The following is an 18,279-nucleotide window of genomic DNA, read 5'->3' on the forward strand; positions in this document are numbered from 1 at the left end:
TAAGCACACAAGTAAATTCGTGGTATTAATAAACCCTGTTGCGAAGCAACTTCACTCTCCACATGCACACACTGGCCGCACTGGCTGCCATTGGTAACATGACGCTTCTCCCTCCTGCCCATCCTACTCCCCCAGACTCACCATCTCCTTGTGGTTGGGGTAGAAGGTCTGATCGATTAGAGGGAATTCCTCTGTCCCCAGTTTCTTGTGCAGTCGAACCATCTGGGCGAACTATGAGAGAGTCAGGAGAGATGGCTCAGAGCTTCCCAACTTTCTCAGCCCCCCCCGCCCCCCCAGCGCATGGTGGTTTTGAGCTCCTGCGTGCACGCATGCATGAGGCAGTCCCTCTGCCAGTAGCACCCTATCTGTCACTTACCACCCAGGGCTTGTCACAGAAGTTGTAGACAGAATGCAAAGAGTTAACGCTGGGGATTCCAGCGTACTGCAGCCCAATGACCAAACTGCGGTAGTCTCCGTTCCGAGCCATGCTGAAGGCGTGCTGGCGGATCAGCACAAAGTCCGGCTTCAGAGACCTGGGGTGGCAGGGGTAGAAGTGTCCAGGGTACCCCCAAAAGCTCCCCATCACCCTCAGAACAAAAACCAACTTTCTAAATCTCCACAGCTCCTAGAAATGGCAAGGAAAAGTGCCTTCTCACCCCAGCACACATGCACAAGCCGTTTTCTCTGGCGCAGGCACCCTTTCTGCCCTTTCCCCATCTGGCGACCCCCTGTTAAGCCTTTCCTACCTGCTCCTCTCCTTGCCAAGGTCACCTAGCAGCCTACCCACTCAGCTCTGACAGCTCCCTGGTCACAATCTCTCAGACTATTAGCTGTCCTCAAAGGATGCTGCCCAGAATAAATTCCAGCCTCAGGGCCCCTACACTGGCTGTTCCCTCTGCCTGAAACATTTCCCCGCTAGATACGCCCACATAGCTCTCCTTCACCTCCTTCGGGTCTTTCCTCAAATGTCTCTCACAATATTGGTCTGCCTTATCCAAATTGCAGACCCCCTCTGTCATCCAACAATCCCTATATCCCTTTGCTGCTATATATTTTTTCTTAGCACCTTTACATTTTCTTTTATTTTCATGTTTGTTTATTTTTAAGAGAGAGCATGCGCGCGCAAGCAGAGAAGGGGCAGAGAGAGGGGGACAGAGGATCCAAAGCCGTCAGCATAGATGCGGGCCTAGAGCTTGTGAACTGCAAGATTGTGAGCTGAGCTGGAGTTGGAAGCTCAACCGACTGAGCCATCCAGGTGCTCCCCACCTTTACGTTTTCTTATTTGTTTATTGTACGTATCCCACAGTCGAATATAAGCTTCCTGAGGGCAGAGGGTTTCGGGGGGGGGGGGCTTTTTTTTGGGATCTGTACATGCTCAAGGAATATTTTCTGATTTAGGGGCGCCCGGGTGGCTCAGTTGGTTAAGTGTCCGACTTCAGCTCACGTCATGATCTCACAGTTTGTGGGCTTGAGCCCCACCTCGGGCTCTCTGCTATCGGCACAGAACCTTCTTCTGATCCGCTCTGTCCCCAACTCGCATGCTCTCTCTCCCTCTCTCAAAACTAAATAAACCTCAAGAAAGAAAGAGAAATATTTGCTGATTTAATAACTAAAACGTTTGGCTTGTGGTCTGCTAGGATCCTTGGCTCTGCAGAAGAGAACTTATCTTCCCACATTCTGTACCTAATTTTTTTAATTGACATATAACATTGTATAAGTTTAAGGCATAAAACAGGTTTCACACACACACACACACACACACACACACACACACACACACTGTGTGTGTGTGTATATATATATATATATATATACACACACATATATCTTTATTTATATATTTATGTTTATTTTTGAGAGACAGAGACAGAACACAAGCAGGGAAGGGCAGAAAGAGAGAGGGGGGAGACACAGAGTCCGAAGCAGGCTCCATGCTCCAAGCTGTCAGCACAGAGCCTGATGCGGGGCTCGAACCCACCAGCTGTGAGATCATGACCTGAGCTGGAGTTGGACGTTCAACCAACTGAGCCACCCAGGTGCCCCGACACGCTTATATATTGTCATATGATTGCCATTGTAGGGCTATTTAGCACTTCCATCATGTCACACAATTATCATTTCCTTTTTGTGGCGGGAATAATTAAGATCTAGTTTCTTAGTAAGTTTGATAATTTTGATACAGTATTGTTATCTTTATTCACTGTACTGTGCATCATATCGCCAGGGCTTAATTATCTACCAGTTGCAAGTTTCCAGCCTTAAAAAGCTCTCCTATTCTACCCCCACTCAGCCTCTGGTAACCACTACTTTACTCCCTGTTTTTATGAGTTGGGCTTTTTTTAGATTCCACAGACAACAGGTAATCATACAGTATTTGTCTTTCTCTGTCTGATTAATCTCACTTAGCATAATGCCCCCGAGGTCCATTCATGTTGTTGAAAATGGCAAGATTTCCTTCTTTCTCATGGGTAAGTAATATTTCATAGTATATGCAGACCACATCTTCTTTACCCATTCATTCACTAATGGGCACTTAAGTTGTTTCCGTATCTTGGCTACTGTAATATAGCTAAGTTCTTGCTCACAGAAAAATGGGTGGGGAGGTGGGGGCTTCTCCCTCAGCTCTATGGGAGTTCTTATTCTTCTCCCATAACTCCAAATTAACCATTCTATACTTACCGCACGACCTTCACCCCATTCCGAAGAACTTCCATGTCCACAGAGAATCCACCATTGGCGTGAGCCACGAGGTTGAGATCAGAGAATTCAGCCTAGGAAAGAGAAAAAAAATGGTGATTCAGCCACGTCACATGAAAATGACCATCCAATTTTCAATCTACAGCTGACCCCCAGCTCCATCCGCCCCAACTAACCTGTTCTACTTTAATGTCAATTTCTCCATGGATCTTTTTCCCTTTGAAGTATTTTGCCCTGGAGAGGAAAAGCAGAGCACATCCGTCAGTCTCAGGAAGACAAAACCCAGGCCAGTCCTTTGACCCTTTTACCCCTCCAGTGCTACTAGAGAAACCATAACGTGCTTCGCGATTGTTGAAACACTTTGAAAAGCTCAACAGCGCTTTATGAACGATAAAGTGTGTGGTAATCCTCACGGAGGTATGTCAGTGTCAAAGGACGAGGCGAACTGTAAAAATAAGTCCTTAAATTGCAAGTGGCAGGCAGGCCCTCCTCAGAGTATGGTCTGCTCATCACATTGCTACCGTAAGTGTTTTTGAGAAAAGTTTTGCAAAACGAGGAGTGCTTTGTAAGCTGTAACACACTTGGAACTTGCACGGAGGTTCGTAAATGGCAAAAAAAAAAAAAAAAAAAAAAAACCCTTAGAGAATGCATAATACATGAAGTGTGCCAGGCTATGTCTCAGCGCCTGTGTCTGCTCGTGTGGTCTGAAGCGTCTCTCTGCTCTCTGGCCCTTTCCTGCGGAGGGGCACATTTGCCACGTGTGGCTGTGTGCTATGAGGGACGCAACGGTGGGGGGCAGCTATACAAAAAAGGAGGAGCAGATTGAGGGTGCAGGCTGGCGGTGGTTCTGAGAAGCCAGAGCCAGCAATGATGGGGGTGGGGAGGGATGCAGCTGAGGACAAGGGGAAGCCATAGGAGGGAAGAGGGGTAGGAGCAGCAGTAGAGGGATCATGAACTGCCACGTCACTGTCCCTGGGCCCAACCTCAGCTGCGCCTGATTTCCAGTGGCGTCCTCGCCCAGGCCCAGGATTCCTGCTTGACAGGCTTCTCTGCCCATGGAAGCTCATCTCCAGTCATACAAGACGGATGAGGAAAGGAACCACTCTCAGGGTTACCTATGTGCACACATTCAGGGTCTCTGACACACGCACAGCACAAGCAGGCCCTAGTGACTTCACAGACATACCCCAAAGACCCCAAGCACAGCCGTTTTCTCCTCCCCCTCTCCCTCCCTCCCAACCTCTCTCTCCCTCTGTCTCTCTCTCTCGCACACACACGCACACACACACACTCCATTACTGACACTGTCCCCTCACAAGTGTTGGAAGAGAATTTCTCTGAGACCTGCACATTTTTCGTTTATAAAATAATGATGAGTGTAGACTATACCACTGTCTTTCAAACTTTGTTTTGACCATAAGCATAGTGAATACTGTGGCACTCTGCTCAGATCTCCTCTTCAGGGCCAATGCACCCTGGATGTCAGCTGCTAACAGCTTATGGCTATGTCCCGCTGAGAACTGGCTTCTGTCATAGGGAACTTGGCCTTGGCCAAGGTTACACCTACTTCAGGCAGCCCATGTCTTATATCTGGTTTATGAGTGAGTACAAAGGCTGGCCTCTTTGCCTCAACAGAGGCTGGCTCTGAAGGACCATCCCAGCCCCAGAGGTCCCCCTAGGATCAGCTGAGGCCTCTGATGCAGCTGTATTGTGGACCAGCTTCTCCTTCTGCCCAACCCTGCCTCCTCACAGGTGTTGCTTCCAAAGGCACTCCCCAGTAAGCCTCCTGCATATAAATACCTGCCTCGAAATCTCTTTCCAGAGAACCCAACCTAAGACTGTGGGCCAGAGATGTGAAACTACAGAAAGGACTCTGCAGCAGGTCTGGGCTGTGGTGCAAGCAGGATGCCACTTGAACCATATGATCGGGCAGATCCCATGATGCCAGAGGTGTCAGTAATGGGAAAAGATGCAGCGTGGGGTTTATTCTCATGAGTGTGGGCCCCTGGGCTTTGGGGGTAGCAGTGACTTTTACTGGTGGTGAACTGTAATGAGGCACTGGTGGAGGGGGATGTTACCAGTTGGCGAAATATCCCTGGTACTTGAGAGGTACGAGGGAGATGGTAACCAGGCTTGGGTGACGATTTGCTAAACACCATTGATCGGCTGAAGAAAGATCTGACGTGCTCAGGGTGAATAATCACTGATTCAAAGCACAATGTGAAAGCCCGAGGATCCCCTTGGCTACATTTAAAGGGACCCTAATCTTCTGCAACTAGAGGGCAGACAGAGGGGAAGACCAGGCTTCAGACATAATCATAAGTGTAGCAGAACTTCAGAGAAGGTTGAATTCTCAGGCCCAGGACATCTCCTATACCATGTTCAGGGTCCTAATGGGACAAGGGTGAAGCCCTGAAACTTGAGGTGGGGCTATCCGGGAAGATGCATGTAACGTCTTGAACTTATTGATTCACCTGAACCCACTGGGCCTGCAGAAGTAGCCCATTCCTCCTTGTTAGAATATAAACCTTCCTTCTACTTGAAGATAATACAGAGACCTCAATGAAGCAGGTCCCTTAGAAAAGAAAGCTTGCCCTTTTCAGAATCTACCCCCTTCCCCTCTTAGCAACCAGATCAATAAGCAGAGTCAAGTCCTAGCACATCCGAATGGAGAAGTTCTAAGCTTGCAAAGGAAGGAAAGAAATAATACTTAGACGCTGAAAAATCTGGCCAATATATGTTGGCAGGAGCTGTAAAAGTGCATGACACTGGGTCCTAAGGACAGTGGACCAAAGAGGTGGAACATGAAGTTGGACAACTTAAAAGGACCACCGTGTCCTTAAAAGGACCGGCAAGGACTCTAGGAGATGCTGCTGATACACTGTTGGATGACTTGTGGAAGCCTGGAGAGAACAATGGTCCACACCAAGTGACGCAGAAATGCCAAATCTTCCATGGAGGATTGTGGAGGAAAGGATCAAAGGATTCAAAGAAGCAGACATGTTAGAGAAGATATACTATGTAAGTCTAGAAAACTCATCCACTGACTATGTTCTATCGGAGGGCCCAGAGGATATACCCAACTTAAAAAATCAATAAGGCATATGCTAGTGAGAGTGGCACAACCCATGCTGAGAAGCACGGTAGTGTTAAGGTAATAAATGAGGACCTGTCTCAGGTCCTGCTCACAGTGGGTCCGCTGGGTCCACAGGTCCACCCAGTGGTCACTTCTTCGCTTCACAAATGCATAATTAAAATGGACAGTCCTGGGAGCTCCTGGGTGGCTCAGGTGGTTAAGCATCCACTTCTTTTGATATTGGCTCAGGTCATGACACTGTTTGTGAAATCGAGCCCCGCATCGGGCTCCGCACTGGCAGTGTGGAGCCTGCTTGGGATTCTCTGTCTCTCTCCCTCTCTTTGCCTGTCCCCCCCCCTTTCTCACTCTCTCTCTCTCTCTCTCCCAAAATAAATAAACAAACATTTTAAAAAATAAAATAAAATGGACATGTCTGTAGTTGTCAGAACCCCTTCATGGGTTCCTTGGTTTGTGGGGTAAGAGTTATTGTGGTGGGGAAGTCCAAATGGGTGCCTCTGAAACTACACACCCCTCCTCTGATCAAATCAGCAAACCAAAGATAATATTATATCTATCCTAAGGGTGATGGTGCAAACTAGTCCTAGTGCGGCAGGTGGCCACTGACTTAATGAATGCACTCTTTTCGATTCTGGTCAGAAAAGAGGATCAGAAACATTCCGCATTCACATGGGACTGACAGCAATATTTGTTTATGGCCTCGCCATAGGGCTCTGCTACCTTTCTCATCCCGTATCGTCATATAGTCCAGAGGGACTGGACCGTCTGGACATCCCACAGAATATCACACTGGACTACGCTATCAATTACATCATATTGATTTGGCAAGATGAGCAAGGCATGACTAGCACCCTGTCTTGCCAAGACACAGGCACTCCAGAGGGTGGGGGATAAACCCTACAAAGACCCAGGGGCCTGCCACCTTAGTAAAACTTTTGGGGACACAGTGGTCCAAGGCCTGCCAGGACAGCCCCTCCAAATGATGGGGCGAACATTGCATCTTGCACCTCCCACCATAAGGAAAAAAAGCACAACACTTAGTAGGTCTCTTCAGGTTCTAGAGGCAGCACATCCCACACCTGTAAATACTGCTCTGATTCATTTTTCAGATGCAGCATAAGGTTGCCTCCCCTGAATGGGGGCCGGAGCCGAAAGGGCTGTGTGGCAGGTCCAGGCTGAGGTGCCAGCAGTCCTTCCACTTAGGCCACATGATCTGGCAGATCCTACCATACTGGAGGTGTCGGTGGTGGGAAGAGATGCAGTGTGGAGCTTCTGGGAAGTTTGAGTGGGAGGCCCCTGGGGTTCTGGAGCAAGGCCATGCCATCTGCAGCACAGAATTACGTGACTTTTGAGAAACGATTCCGGGTGCGGTACTGGGCCCTGGTAGAGACAGAATGCTTGACTATGGGGTACCAGGTGATTATGCACCCAGGTGCTCATTAAGGGCTGGGTCTTGCCAGGCCCACCAAGTAATTAAGTCAGGTGGACCCAGCAGCTGGGATCAAGCTCAGGCAGGACTGAGCAGGTAATCTAGCGCCTCCCTCAGCTCCCGAGGGAACCCCTTACGACCAGCTGATGAAGGAAGGAAGCCCAAAACGGACAGCGGCTGTACTACAGCCCCACTCAAGAGTGGTCCTGAAAGACAGTGGCAGAGCTCCCAGTGGGCAGAGCTTTGGGCTGTGCGCCCGGTTGTCTACTTAACAGGGAAAGAGAGGTGGGCCAGGATTAGAATATATATTCGCTGATGGGCACTGGAGGATGGCTTGGCTGATCAGAGGCCTTGAAGGAAAAATATTAGAAGATCAGGACAAGGAGTATCAAGCCAAGTGAAATAAGTCCGTCAGAGAAAGACAAATATGTGATTTCACTCAGACTGTGGAGTTTAGGGAACAAAACAAACGAGCAGAGGGAAGAAAGGGGTGGGGGGAGAGAGAGAGAGGGAGAGAGGCAAACCAAGAAACAGACTCTTAATTATAGAGAACAAACTGATGGTTATCAGAAGGGAGGTGGGTGGGGGGATGGGTGAAATAGGTGATGAGCACTGGGTGATGTATGGAAGTATTGAATCACTACGTTGTAGACCTGAAAGTAATTTAAATAAAAACTTAAAAAAAAAAAAAGATCAGGACAAAGAAGTCTGGGACACAGAAACGTGGGTGGACACATGGGGGTGGACATGGGAGGGGGCAAAAAGTGAGGAGTGAAGATCTTTGCATTGTGTGTTAACACCCACCAGACGGCATCCACAATGGAAGTGGCACTGAACCACCAGGTAGACAGAATGAGTCAGCCAGATGATGTCAGCCAGCCTCTCAAATCAGCCACCGCAGTGCTAGCAGATGGGCACATGAATGAAGTAGCAACATTAGCAGAGATAGAGGCTATAAGTGGGGCCTACCACGCTATTGCCGAGGGTCCAATCTTCCAGCAACAGAGACCACCACTGAGTTCCTGACATGGTGCCTTCCCTTAAGAAGACCAACTGGCCACATTGAGGCCAGCTGACTACATCGGGCGCCTTCCACCCCGGAAAGACTAATGATTCATTTGTACTGGAATATTCTATATGCGGGTTTGCCTTTCCTGACGGCAGGACCATAGCCAGTATCCCTGTCCAAGGACTTACACAACGTTTGATTCACCAGTACGAGATCTCTCGTAACACTGCATCAAACCGAAGGGCACACTTTACAGCAAAGGAGGTGCCAAATGGGCCCATGACCGTGGAATCAACTAATGACGTTATATACCACACCACCCGGAAGGTGCTGGCCTGAAACAACTTGTTGCGGCCACCGCTAAGATCCTAGCTTGGAAATGATACCACGAAAGAATGGGGCACCATCCTCTAAAACACCCGAAATCGACAACCCATCGTTTGTGCTGTGTTCCCAATGGGTAGAATACGCGGGTCCGGGAACTCAGAGGTGAAAGTAGGAGAGGCCCAGCTTACCATCAGTCCCAGTGATCCACTTTTGGAATGTGTGCTTCCTGTTCCCTCAAGGCTCTGCAAGGTTAGAGGTCCTGGTTCTCCAAGGGGTAACATGCTACCAGGGGACACGGCAAGAACTCTATTACATTCTAAGCTATGGATGCCACCTGGACACTTCAGGTTTCACATGCCAAACGGATATGAAGAGGAATGTATCACTGTCTTCGCAGGGGTACATGACCTTGAACATCAGGAGGAGGTAGGGCTGCTACTGCACAGTGGGGGCAGGGAGGAATATGCATGGCACCCAGGTGATCCACTTAGGCATCTGTTGGTACTCCTTGTACGACTTTGGTGGCAAATGAACAAGTACAGCAGCCACAGCCTTGGAAGGGCATGGGGACCAAGGGCTCAGGGATCCCTCGAGGATGAAGGGATGAATCACTCATCGGGTAAGCCGCTGAGACCAAGAGAGGTGCTAGCTTGGGGTGAGGGGAACCTAGGATGTGTCGCAAAAGAAGGAGACCAAAGCATATCATTTATTTATGCCACTTTTATCACGTGCAGCAGTGGGGGCTGTCATTCATCCCACTAACCGTGTTCTTTCAAGCTTCCCCCAGGAAACAAGACCAATTACAGTCCTGTTCCCAGGTTGCAATGCTGTTCCCAGACAGGGTAAACTTACTCTAAGAAGCAAGTGAATCTGAGCAGTGCAAGGAGTAGACTCTGTGCTCCGCCCAGAACCTCACGCCTCCCGCCTGCACCTTCAGGCCTACCCATCTCTCTCCGGGCTTCTGGGAATATGTGCTACTGATGGCCCCCAGTGCTGTCCCTCACTGGGAGTTGGCCTCTGCAGGAGGGATTCGCCTTCCCCATGATTCTGCCTCCTTCCAGGGGGCAGCCTGTGGCTAATGGTTGACTGATGTAAGAATACAAAAGCCTGGATACCCCGCCCCAATTGGGGTAACTCTGAAGGGTCATTCTAGCTGCAGAGCTCCCCAAGAGGATTGGCTGAGGCTTCTGTTGTGGCTGCATCATCGCTCAACCTTTCCTTCTGCTAAATCCTGTTCCCTCACTCCTCCCCCGCAACAGGTGTTGTTCCCAAGAGCTCTCCCCAAGAAGACTGCACACAAACCTCAGAGTCTCAGGGCCTGCTTCCAGGGAAGTCTAAGAAAAGAAGCCACAGTAAGAGATATAGTTTATATAACCCACTATATACATAGATACATAATTACCTGCCCTATATATGTAATTTATATTATATGACATCTGTAATATGTTATACAGCAAATATAGTATGGCTTATATAATATATAACATATTTCATATCACATACTATGTGTATATGTACCTAGAAAGTATATAAATATACATATATAATTGAAGAAAGCTTTAGTAAATTACCTTTACTGTGTGCAATGGAGTCTGATATTTCCTACTCTATTCTATTCCATTTCATGAAGAAAAACATGCACATATATATGTATTATATACTAGAAACCTATTATATAGCAAATGTATTATATAGTATATGTCACATATAATATATGGTATACATTACTGATTATATTTCTTGGAGTAACAGTTACACTAAATAATAATAATTGCACTTACAATGTGTAACATATTCTTGTTATGTTCTATTTTCGTTTACACTGATTCATGAAGAAAATGAAATGCTGGTCACAAGCCAACAGGTGAGCCACGGTTTGAAAAAACACTGAACCAAATTATCTCTAAAAAGAGGAGATGAGTCTCAACTCAGAGTTCACAACTTTAAGCCACAGAGGATTTGAGACCCAGGAGAGAACGAGAGGGGTGAGGTTTGGTGGGAAAGTTGTCAGACTCTATCTAAGTGTACAATCCATTACAGACTGTGCACAACTCCTCCTTTATTCCAGGCTGGAGTGCGGATGGTACTCGCTATGCCTGCAGGTTGGTGATGCAGAGGTCTCTGTTTGCCACGCGGAGCCTGATGTACACGGGATCTTTGTCCATCCCATCCCATCTATAGAAGACACTAAATAAACATTTGCTAGATTGACTGGAAGAAAAGACTAGCGCAGCTGCTGGGGGTGTTCTGAGACCCAGAAGGAGAAGGGAAGAACCTTTCACTGAATTCAGCAGGTGCTCAATGAATGCTTGTTGGAGTTGTGATTATGGAAAGGGGGAGGGTCTTGTCAGTATCTCGGAGACAATTGGTAAATGTTCAATTGGATGAAGGAAAACATGGCAAAGAACCTCCTTGGAGTATAGGAGTGGAGAAGGGAAGTCTAAAGGACGGTGGTTACCAATATACAGCAGGGGCCCCATTAAGGTTTGTTGACTTCAGTGGAGCAAAGTTAGCCAGGAAGATGGCTCCTGTGTGAGTGGGTGTTGGCGAAGGAATTAGAGCATGTGTTTAAGAACTGCTTTATGGATTGATGGAGCAAAGAGGATGTGGTTGTTTGAAAAGAATACAGTAAGAGATTAATAAATGCTTTTCGGATTCATTGGTTGGGGAAGAGCAGGTGGGAAGATGGCTACTAAGTGGGGGAAGGGACCTAGCCAGAATACAGTAGGTGCATATTATGAGCTTTCAGGATTGCCTAGTGTCAAAGGCAGGATGGAGATTGTTGAAGGGTGAATTGGGGCTACAAGGGGGGGAGGGAAAGAGGCACTGAATATAGGGTTCTTAGTATACAGTAAGTGCTCATTAAACAATTGTGGGGTTGAATGGACGAAAAGGCAAAAAGAATACAGCTGGTGGTTGGGGTTAGAAGGAAATGGCACTGAAGGAGAGTTCTTCCTGGTATATAGTAATGCTAAATGAATGCCTCCCACATTCTGACACATGGAAAGTATGCAATAAATATCTGTAGAATGAATAAATGGCTCTGAATAGAGAGAAAGGCTGCTGGGTAAAGGCTCCTGGGGTGGAGGGGTGATCTAACTAGTAAAAAGCTGGTAACTCAATAAATTTATATTGAAGTAGACCCCTGGAGAGAGAGCTCTTGAGACGGGGCAGCAACTTCCAGACTTGGAAAGGGGATGTTGAGAATGGCCCTTATACAGTAGGAACTCAATAAGTGTTTACTGGCTTAAATAGAAGAAAGACCTTTTGGGGGTATGGACTTGAGATTGGGAGAGGGAATCCTAGGGACCCCAAGGGGAGTGGGAAAAGAGTAATCCTTATAAACTGGGCTCTAGATTTATCAAAAGAAAGAACCCTAGCTAGAGGCTTTATGACTGGCACAGGTTCTACTAGGGGTAAGGAAGGGGTATCTACTCCCTCCACAAAACAGTAACTGCACATATGCTCATCAGATCCACTAAAAGAAAAAGATTCTGGGAAGGAGGTGTGAACGTAGAGCACACAGATGGCACTCTATAAATGCTCACAGGAGCCATTGGAGGAAAAGGCACCTGGGGGAAGGTGATTAGAATCGAGCACCTGGCAGGGGATAAATAAATGCTCACTGGATCCATTAAAAGAAAAGGTTTTTGAGGGGGGCGGGGGTTGGGATGGGCATACAATCATTGGATTCACTGGAGGAAAAGTCTTTTGTGGAAGGGAATGGGGATGCAGAAGATTGGTCCATGTAATGTTGATTCTCTATCCGTGATATAAAAGGCTTTTGGGGAGAGGGCACAGAATCAGGCACACAGTGGTGCTCCACAAATGCTCCAAGGAGTGATTAAAAAGAAAAGGTCTCTGGAAAGAGGATTGAAATGATGCATACAACAAGTGCTAGATACCTGATCACTGTATTAATGGGAGGTAAGCCTTTATGGAGAAGGTTGGGCCATGCAGAAGGTGTTCAACACATGCAGACTGAAGCCACTGGGGAAAGGGTTTGGGGATGGGGTAAACAGTAGGCACTCAATAAATGCTTGCTGAATATACTGGAGGAAAAAAGCTTTAGAGTAGGCTCACACAGCAGGCAGGTGATAAATGCTAGATGGGTTCACCAAAGGAAAGGTCTTTGAAGTAGCCTGAGAATGGAGGCTAAACGAGGCACTCAATCAATGCCTTCTAGATCCATCGTAGGAAAAGGATTTAGGGGAGAGTCTGAAGATGAGTCACACACAGAAGGTTAAAAATGCTTAGGGGACTCATTTGAGCAAAATACGTTCGAGAAAGGGGTTTGGAGATAGGGCATACATCAGGCACTTAATAAATGCGTCCTAGATCCTTGGGAGAAATAAGCCCTTGGAGAGGAGGCTTGGAGTTGGGACACACAGAAGGCATTCAATAAAGGCTCACAGGACCCATTAAAGGCAACACTTTTCGTGAGACCATGGGATGGGATACGCAGCAGGCAATCGATGTTCACTGAATAGCTTAAAAGGTCTTTGGGGAGAGGGCTGGGGTGGGGCACATACCACACTCTGGATACATGTTCACAAGACCTATTAGAGAGAAGTCCTTCAGGCAAGGTTTGAGGGGGACAAGACACATAGCAAGCTCTCAATGTACGTTCACAAAATTCATGGAAGCCAAAGGCTTTGGGGAAGCGCTCCCGATAAGGCACACTGCAGGTACTTGATAAATGCTCACAGGGTCCATTAAAGGACAAGGCCTTTGGGGTGAGGGTTGGGGGAACAGGGAACATTTGGCTCTCGAATGCTCACAGGATATATTCAAGCCAAGGCTTTTGGGAAGGAGGTACACAGCAGGCGCCCGATAACTGCTCCCTGTATGGAGCGAGAAGGCCTGGGTGGGGGGCAAGGATGGGGCACACAGGAAGCGCCCAGCATAATAATTTAAAGGAAGAAGGTTTGGGCAAGGGGGCCAGATGTCTGGCACACAAGCGGCGCTTGATTAAGTGCTCATCGTGGAACGATCTGGGGACCCAGGCCCGCGGGAAGACGTCCGCAGCAGTGGCTTACCAGTCGGTGTGGGGCTCGTCGATGACCAGCAGCACCCTGGCGGCAGCGCCCCCACGACCTGCGCCCCCAGAGCCGCCGCCCACCTGCTCGCTGAAGGTGGCAGCCGCGGCCGCCGTGGTCTGCTTGACCGCGTTGGACAGCGACGAGAAGAAGCCACCACCCCCCGAAGACCCAGGGCTAGGGGCAGCCGGAGAGGCCACAGGGGCAGACACGGAGGCTCTCTCGGCAGTGGCAGTCGCGGAACCGGGTGTGGCTCCGGGGCTGGGGGCAGCAGGCGGCGGCGGGGGTGGCTGCGGGCGCTGCAGGTCTGTCATGTACCCATTTGGCAGATTGGCCATGAAGTTGCTGTCCGACAGGCGGCGCCGCAGGTAGTTCATGGCTGCGGCGCGGGGCAGGGGGTCCTAGGAGCAGTCTGGTCAGGAGCCGCGGGGGCGGACCGCGCGGGGCCCAGGAGCACAGCTGCGCTCTCAGGCACGACGCGACTCTTCGGTTGCCCGCTGCAGACTGAGGCAGCGCCGAGTCGCCGCCGCCGCAGCGCGGATGGTCGCGCCCGTACCCCCCTATCTCGCGCCCCGCATGGTGCTGTCCAGCTGGGCCAGCGGCGGCGCGGACGCGACCAAGGCGACCAGGAAGGGGAGTTTGCGAAGGAGCGGCGAGTGACGTCAGCGCGCCTTCAGTGCTGGGGCGGCGGTGGCGCGCGCCGGCAGGCGGGGGCGAAGGAGCTGTCCGTGGTGCTGAAGGCGGCAGTGCGCACGCGCCACGCCGCAACCTGTTTCCCCTCCCCCTCGTCCGAACCGGGATGCGCAATTTGGGGAGTGGGGGCGGGGTAGGTACTTGTTAGGAGGATTGGGGGTGAGTGGCCTGGCAAGACCCCCCACCCCGCCTCATTCTGGTCTTCGCACCCAGTCTCAGCCACACGCAGGATTCTCGGCAGATACTCAATTTCCAGTGTTGATGTTCACTACAGAAGTCATGTTGGGGGGGGGGGGGGTGAGGTGGGAATGGAAGAACACGCAAAGACTCAAAAGTAGAGAAATAACCTCACCGCGACGGGTGGGGGCCACACGCAGTACCTTGCAGGTGGGGGGGAGATTAACTTCCCATATCCATACAGGCTCAGCTAGGCAGACAGAGGATGCGGGGGCGGCATCGACAGCATCAGATAGGCAGACTTGGACACTTGGGTGGGGTACATATCCTTGCAGGGGCCTGGAGGCACACAAGAATGACACAAACGTGGGGAAACATATGGACACACACAGAAGTAAAGAAACACACGGAGGCACGTACAGATAACCCACCGATCTAGGTCTGTAGGCATACACAAGCCCAGGGTAACACACATGTGCATGCATGCATACATGCACGCATATCAGCCTATACACACACAGTCACCACACTGACACACAGAGACCCAGAGAAACGCACACGAACATGCACAACCAAATTACATACCCATAGATGATCGTGATAAACCTAGATCTGCCACACAGACACATCACCTGAAGCTCTAGCTCCCCACCCCGTGGCCCTACACACACACACACACACACACACACACACACACACACACTCAGTCTATATGTCCCCATCCCTCTGCCCTGGACAAGCCAAAAACCACCATAACCACCTGGTATCATCGGTGCCCATCGTTGTCTCCCTGGACCAGAGAACTTTCCACAGACTTTTCCTAGGGTATGCACACAGTAGGTGCCACATAATGTTTGCCACACGAGCAAATGACCTGTATAGTCCAGGCAGAGGTGGGCTGTGGAAGCCATCCTGACAGCTCCTGTAGGATCCTGACTACAGTGAAAGCACAAATCCATTTAAAAGCAATCATTTGTTGACAGCACCGAATGCTTAATTAAGGTATTGTCTCATCCAACCCTCACAACAATCCTGTGGGGTGGGAAACATTGCTACTTTACAGATGAAGGAATCCAAGACTCCAGTTCATTCCCAAAGGGCCATGTTGACTTTGTGATCCATGCATTTCTTAAATAGAATGTGCTAGAAAGAGGTGCCAGTGTGGCTGGAACAAAGTGAGCAAGGGAGTTTGTGGCAGGAGATGGCGTCAGACTGCTTAGCAGGGACCAGACTGAGCAGGTTCTTGTGGGCCGCAGGGAGTGATGGGGGTGGACCAAGTGAGGTGGAAGAAGATATGGTAAGAAATAGGCAGATTTGGAGTCTCTTCTGCCTGCAGGATTTTCAGTTGAATCATCCACCCGTTCTTCATTTGTTCATTCTTTATTCATTAGATCCTTGGCCTGTTTAAACAAGGTAGTGATGGGGTGGAGCCCAGAGTCAGAGTGCTTGAAGTTCAAACTAGACCTCCACCATACCCTTGGGAAAGTGACTTAACCCCTCTGAGACTTGGTTTCCTCATCTGTCAAAATGATCAACTGACCCACCTGTAAGGGGGGGTGTGTGTGGGTGGGAGACGACCTCTATATTTTCGCATGTGCTGTGGCTTCTGCCAGGAATGTCCTTTACCTCTCTCTCTCAAGGATATCTTTGGCCAAGGTCTCCAGGAAGTCCCCTCGTCCAGGACTCAGATTCCATCTCTTCTTCCCCCAGCCTCCCACAGTCTTCAGGTCAAATTCTTCTTTTTCTACTCCCTCCTCCGTGCCAGGCAGCCTCAGTCTCACTCCTGGGTCTTTCCTTTGGCTATTCCTTCCCTGTCTTTCCTGGATGCTCTCTCTGCATTCCATCTCCCAGTGTCCCCCAGATGGGGAACTCCCCATTAGTCAGGTAATTTCCCAACATGTAGAGGTATGTGTTTCCCAGTTTTTTGCTCAATAACTGAAGTAAACAGACTGTGTGCGGGACCCGTGGTGGCCTCTCCGGGGGACAGGAGCAGGTGCGGGTCTACAGATCTTTCTGGCTCCTCTCAGGGCCAGAAGTTGGGGAACTTAGGAATCTGTCTCCAGACCGCCTCTTCCCGGGGCCCCCATTCCTAGGTTTCTACTATTCACGGCCCCCAGCATCATTCCCTTTCTCTAGGTGGCTCGATCCCCAGAAATACATGTTTTCTAGATTGTTTTACAGAAGAATGAGGATTCCCCTCAAGAGTGTCTCAACTCCCTGAGGCAGAGGTAAGGCTCCACTGCACCGTCTCCATCTTCTCCAGCAGGAATGAATGAACCGAAGGGGTTCCAGGAATGATTTTCTTTGTTGTGCATTGGTGAGCAACGACCCTGAGACACACACACCTGACATATGTTCGTAATCAGTATCGTACCCGTGTTTATAATGCACACTCGCACATATCCATGGCACATTAACGCACATGTACATGCGTGCATGTGCACACACACACACACACACACACACACATCTATAATTCAGATTGTTATGGCGCACACGTGGCTGTAACTTTAAATGCATTCTGCATACACTCAATACATCCTTAATTCTTGCCCAGACCCATAGGTCTGCATATCACACATACACAAAGATATGTCTCATAATGCACAAACTTCCACTTTCTTGTAAACACAAGACCTCTCATACCCTGTGGTAGCGACCAGAATCACTCACTTCAGCTCAGTCTTCCCAAGATGACCAAAAATTCATCAACTTTGTCTTTACTTCCACCCATCAACTGACCTATTTTACAGAGGGAAATCGACCCAGAGAAAGTAGCACCCTGACAGACTCCAGGTGTCATGAATCTTTCATCTGAACCCTTTCACAGAGGGGTCCCTCCACTCACAGCACACATGGGGCTTCAAATGTTCAGCCTACTCTCTTTCAGTTTACTCCTTTGTAAATGGGAATGATGATAATATCGACCCTCTTAGGTTTGTTGTGGATTAAATGAATTCATGATGCTATGCAGTCTTAAAACACTAACCAGGCACACTAGGTATTAGCTAATTCCACAGTTATGATGATTCTTAGCATTTGTCTCATCACAAGGGGCTCAGAATTCAGTAAATGCGAATTGGTGCAAAATCGAATGAGCAAATGCTAACAGTATTAGTGTCTGGGTTTGTTCCCTTCATTGTGGAGACACGTGCCGTTCTGACTCCTCTTCTCTATTCTCCATGATGTCCAGCGCTATTGTTAGTATACAGTAGGCGTTGATAAGTGTTGAATAAATGTTCAAACGAAAGGATCACATATTCTGACTTTGTTCCCTCGCTCAGATGTCCTCTCCTTCTACCAGCCCTCCTCCACCCCAGATGCCCAGACTTAGTTCTAGTGTACAGTAGACGCTATCAAGTGTTGAATGAATGTACAAATACCAAAGGAATCTGTGTCTGGGTTTGTCCCGGGGGCTCCTTCTGGCAGATGCTGACTCTAGCTTCCGTTTGCTCTTGCCCCAGCTCAGAGCACCTCACAGGCACTTCCTCGGTCCACCCCCGGCCATCCCCCCACTTGCGGTCTCGCGGAGCTATTTCGTCTCTGCTAATTGTGGCATTGGAGCAGGGCTGTTGGGAGTGGGTGGGTGCAGGTGTTCGAGCGGCGGGGTGCCAACCACAGGCATGCCTCTGCCGCCTTTGCCGCGGTTCGATGCCGAATTAACGCGGAACCGCCAGCCGAGAGGCTCTGGCGGGTGGAAACCTGGGCACGTCGGCCAATCAGAAAGTGCCTACCAGGGCGAGTAGCCAACCAGGAAACCCGTAACGCGGAGCTCTGCAGAGGAACGTGCTGTACTGGCCAAGGGCGCTGCAGA

General features: G+C 49.3%; 1 protein-coding gene across 2 annotated transcripts in view; it reads right to left on the reverse strand.

Annotated features, from left to right (window-relative positions):
- SYN1 (synapsin I) overlaps positions 1–13,972 on the reverse strand; it is a 51,648-nt gene extending 37,676 nt beyond the window's left edge. For both annotated transcript variants that reach the window (XM_040468915.1, XM_040468914.1), the window contains exons 1-5: positions 13,596–13,972; positions 2,874–2,931; positions 2,680–2,771; positions 377–533; positions 142–231 (exon numbers count right to left, since the gene is read on the reverse strand). In XM_040468915.1, coding sequence (XP_040324849.1) covers positions 142–231; positions 377–533; positions 2,680–2,771; positions 2,874–2,931; positions 13,596–13,972 — 774 coding nt within the window. The remainder of the gene's footprint in view (positions 1–141; positions 232–376; positions 534–2,679; positions 2,772–2,873; positions 2,932–13,595) is intronic.
- Positions 13,973–18,279: the final 4,307 nt, after the last annotated feature.

The sequence above is a fragment of the Herpailurus yagouaroundi genome, unplaced genomic scaffold (genome assembly GCF_014898765.1).
Source record: "Herpailurus yagouaroundi ecotype Mexico unplaced genomic scaffold, PumYag 67793, whole genome shotgun sequence".
Taxonomy (NCBI): Eukaryota; Metazoa; Chordata; class Mammalia; order Carnivora; family Felidae; genus Herpailurus; species Herpailurus yagouaroundi.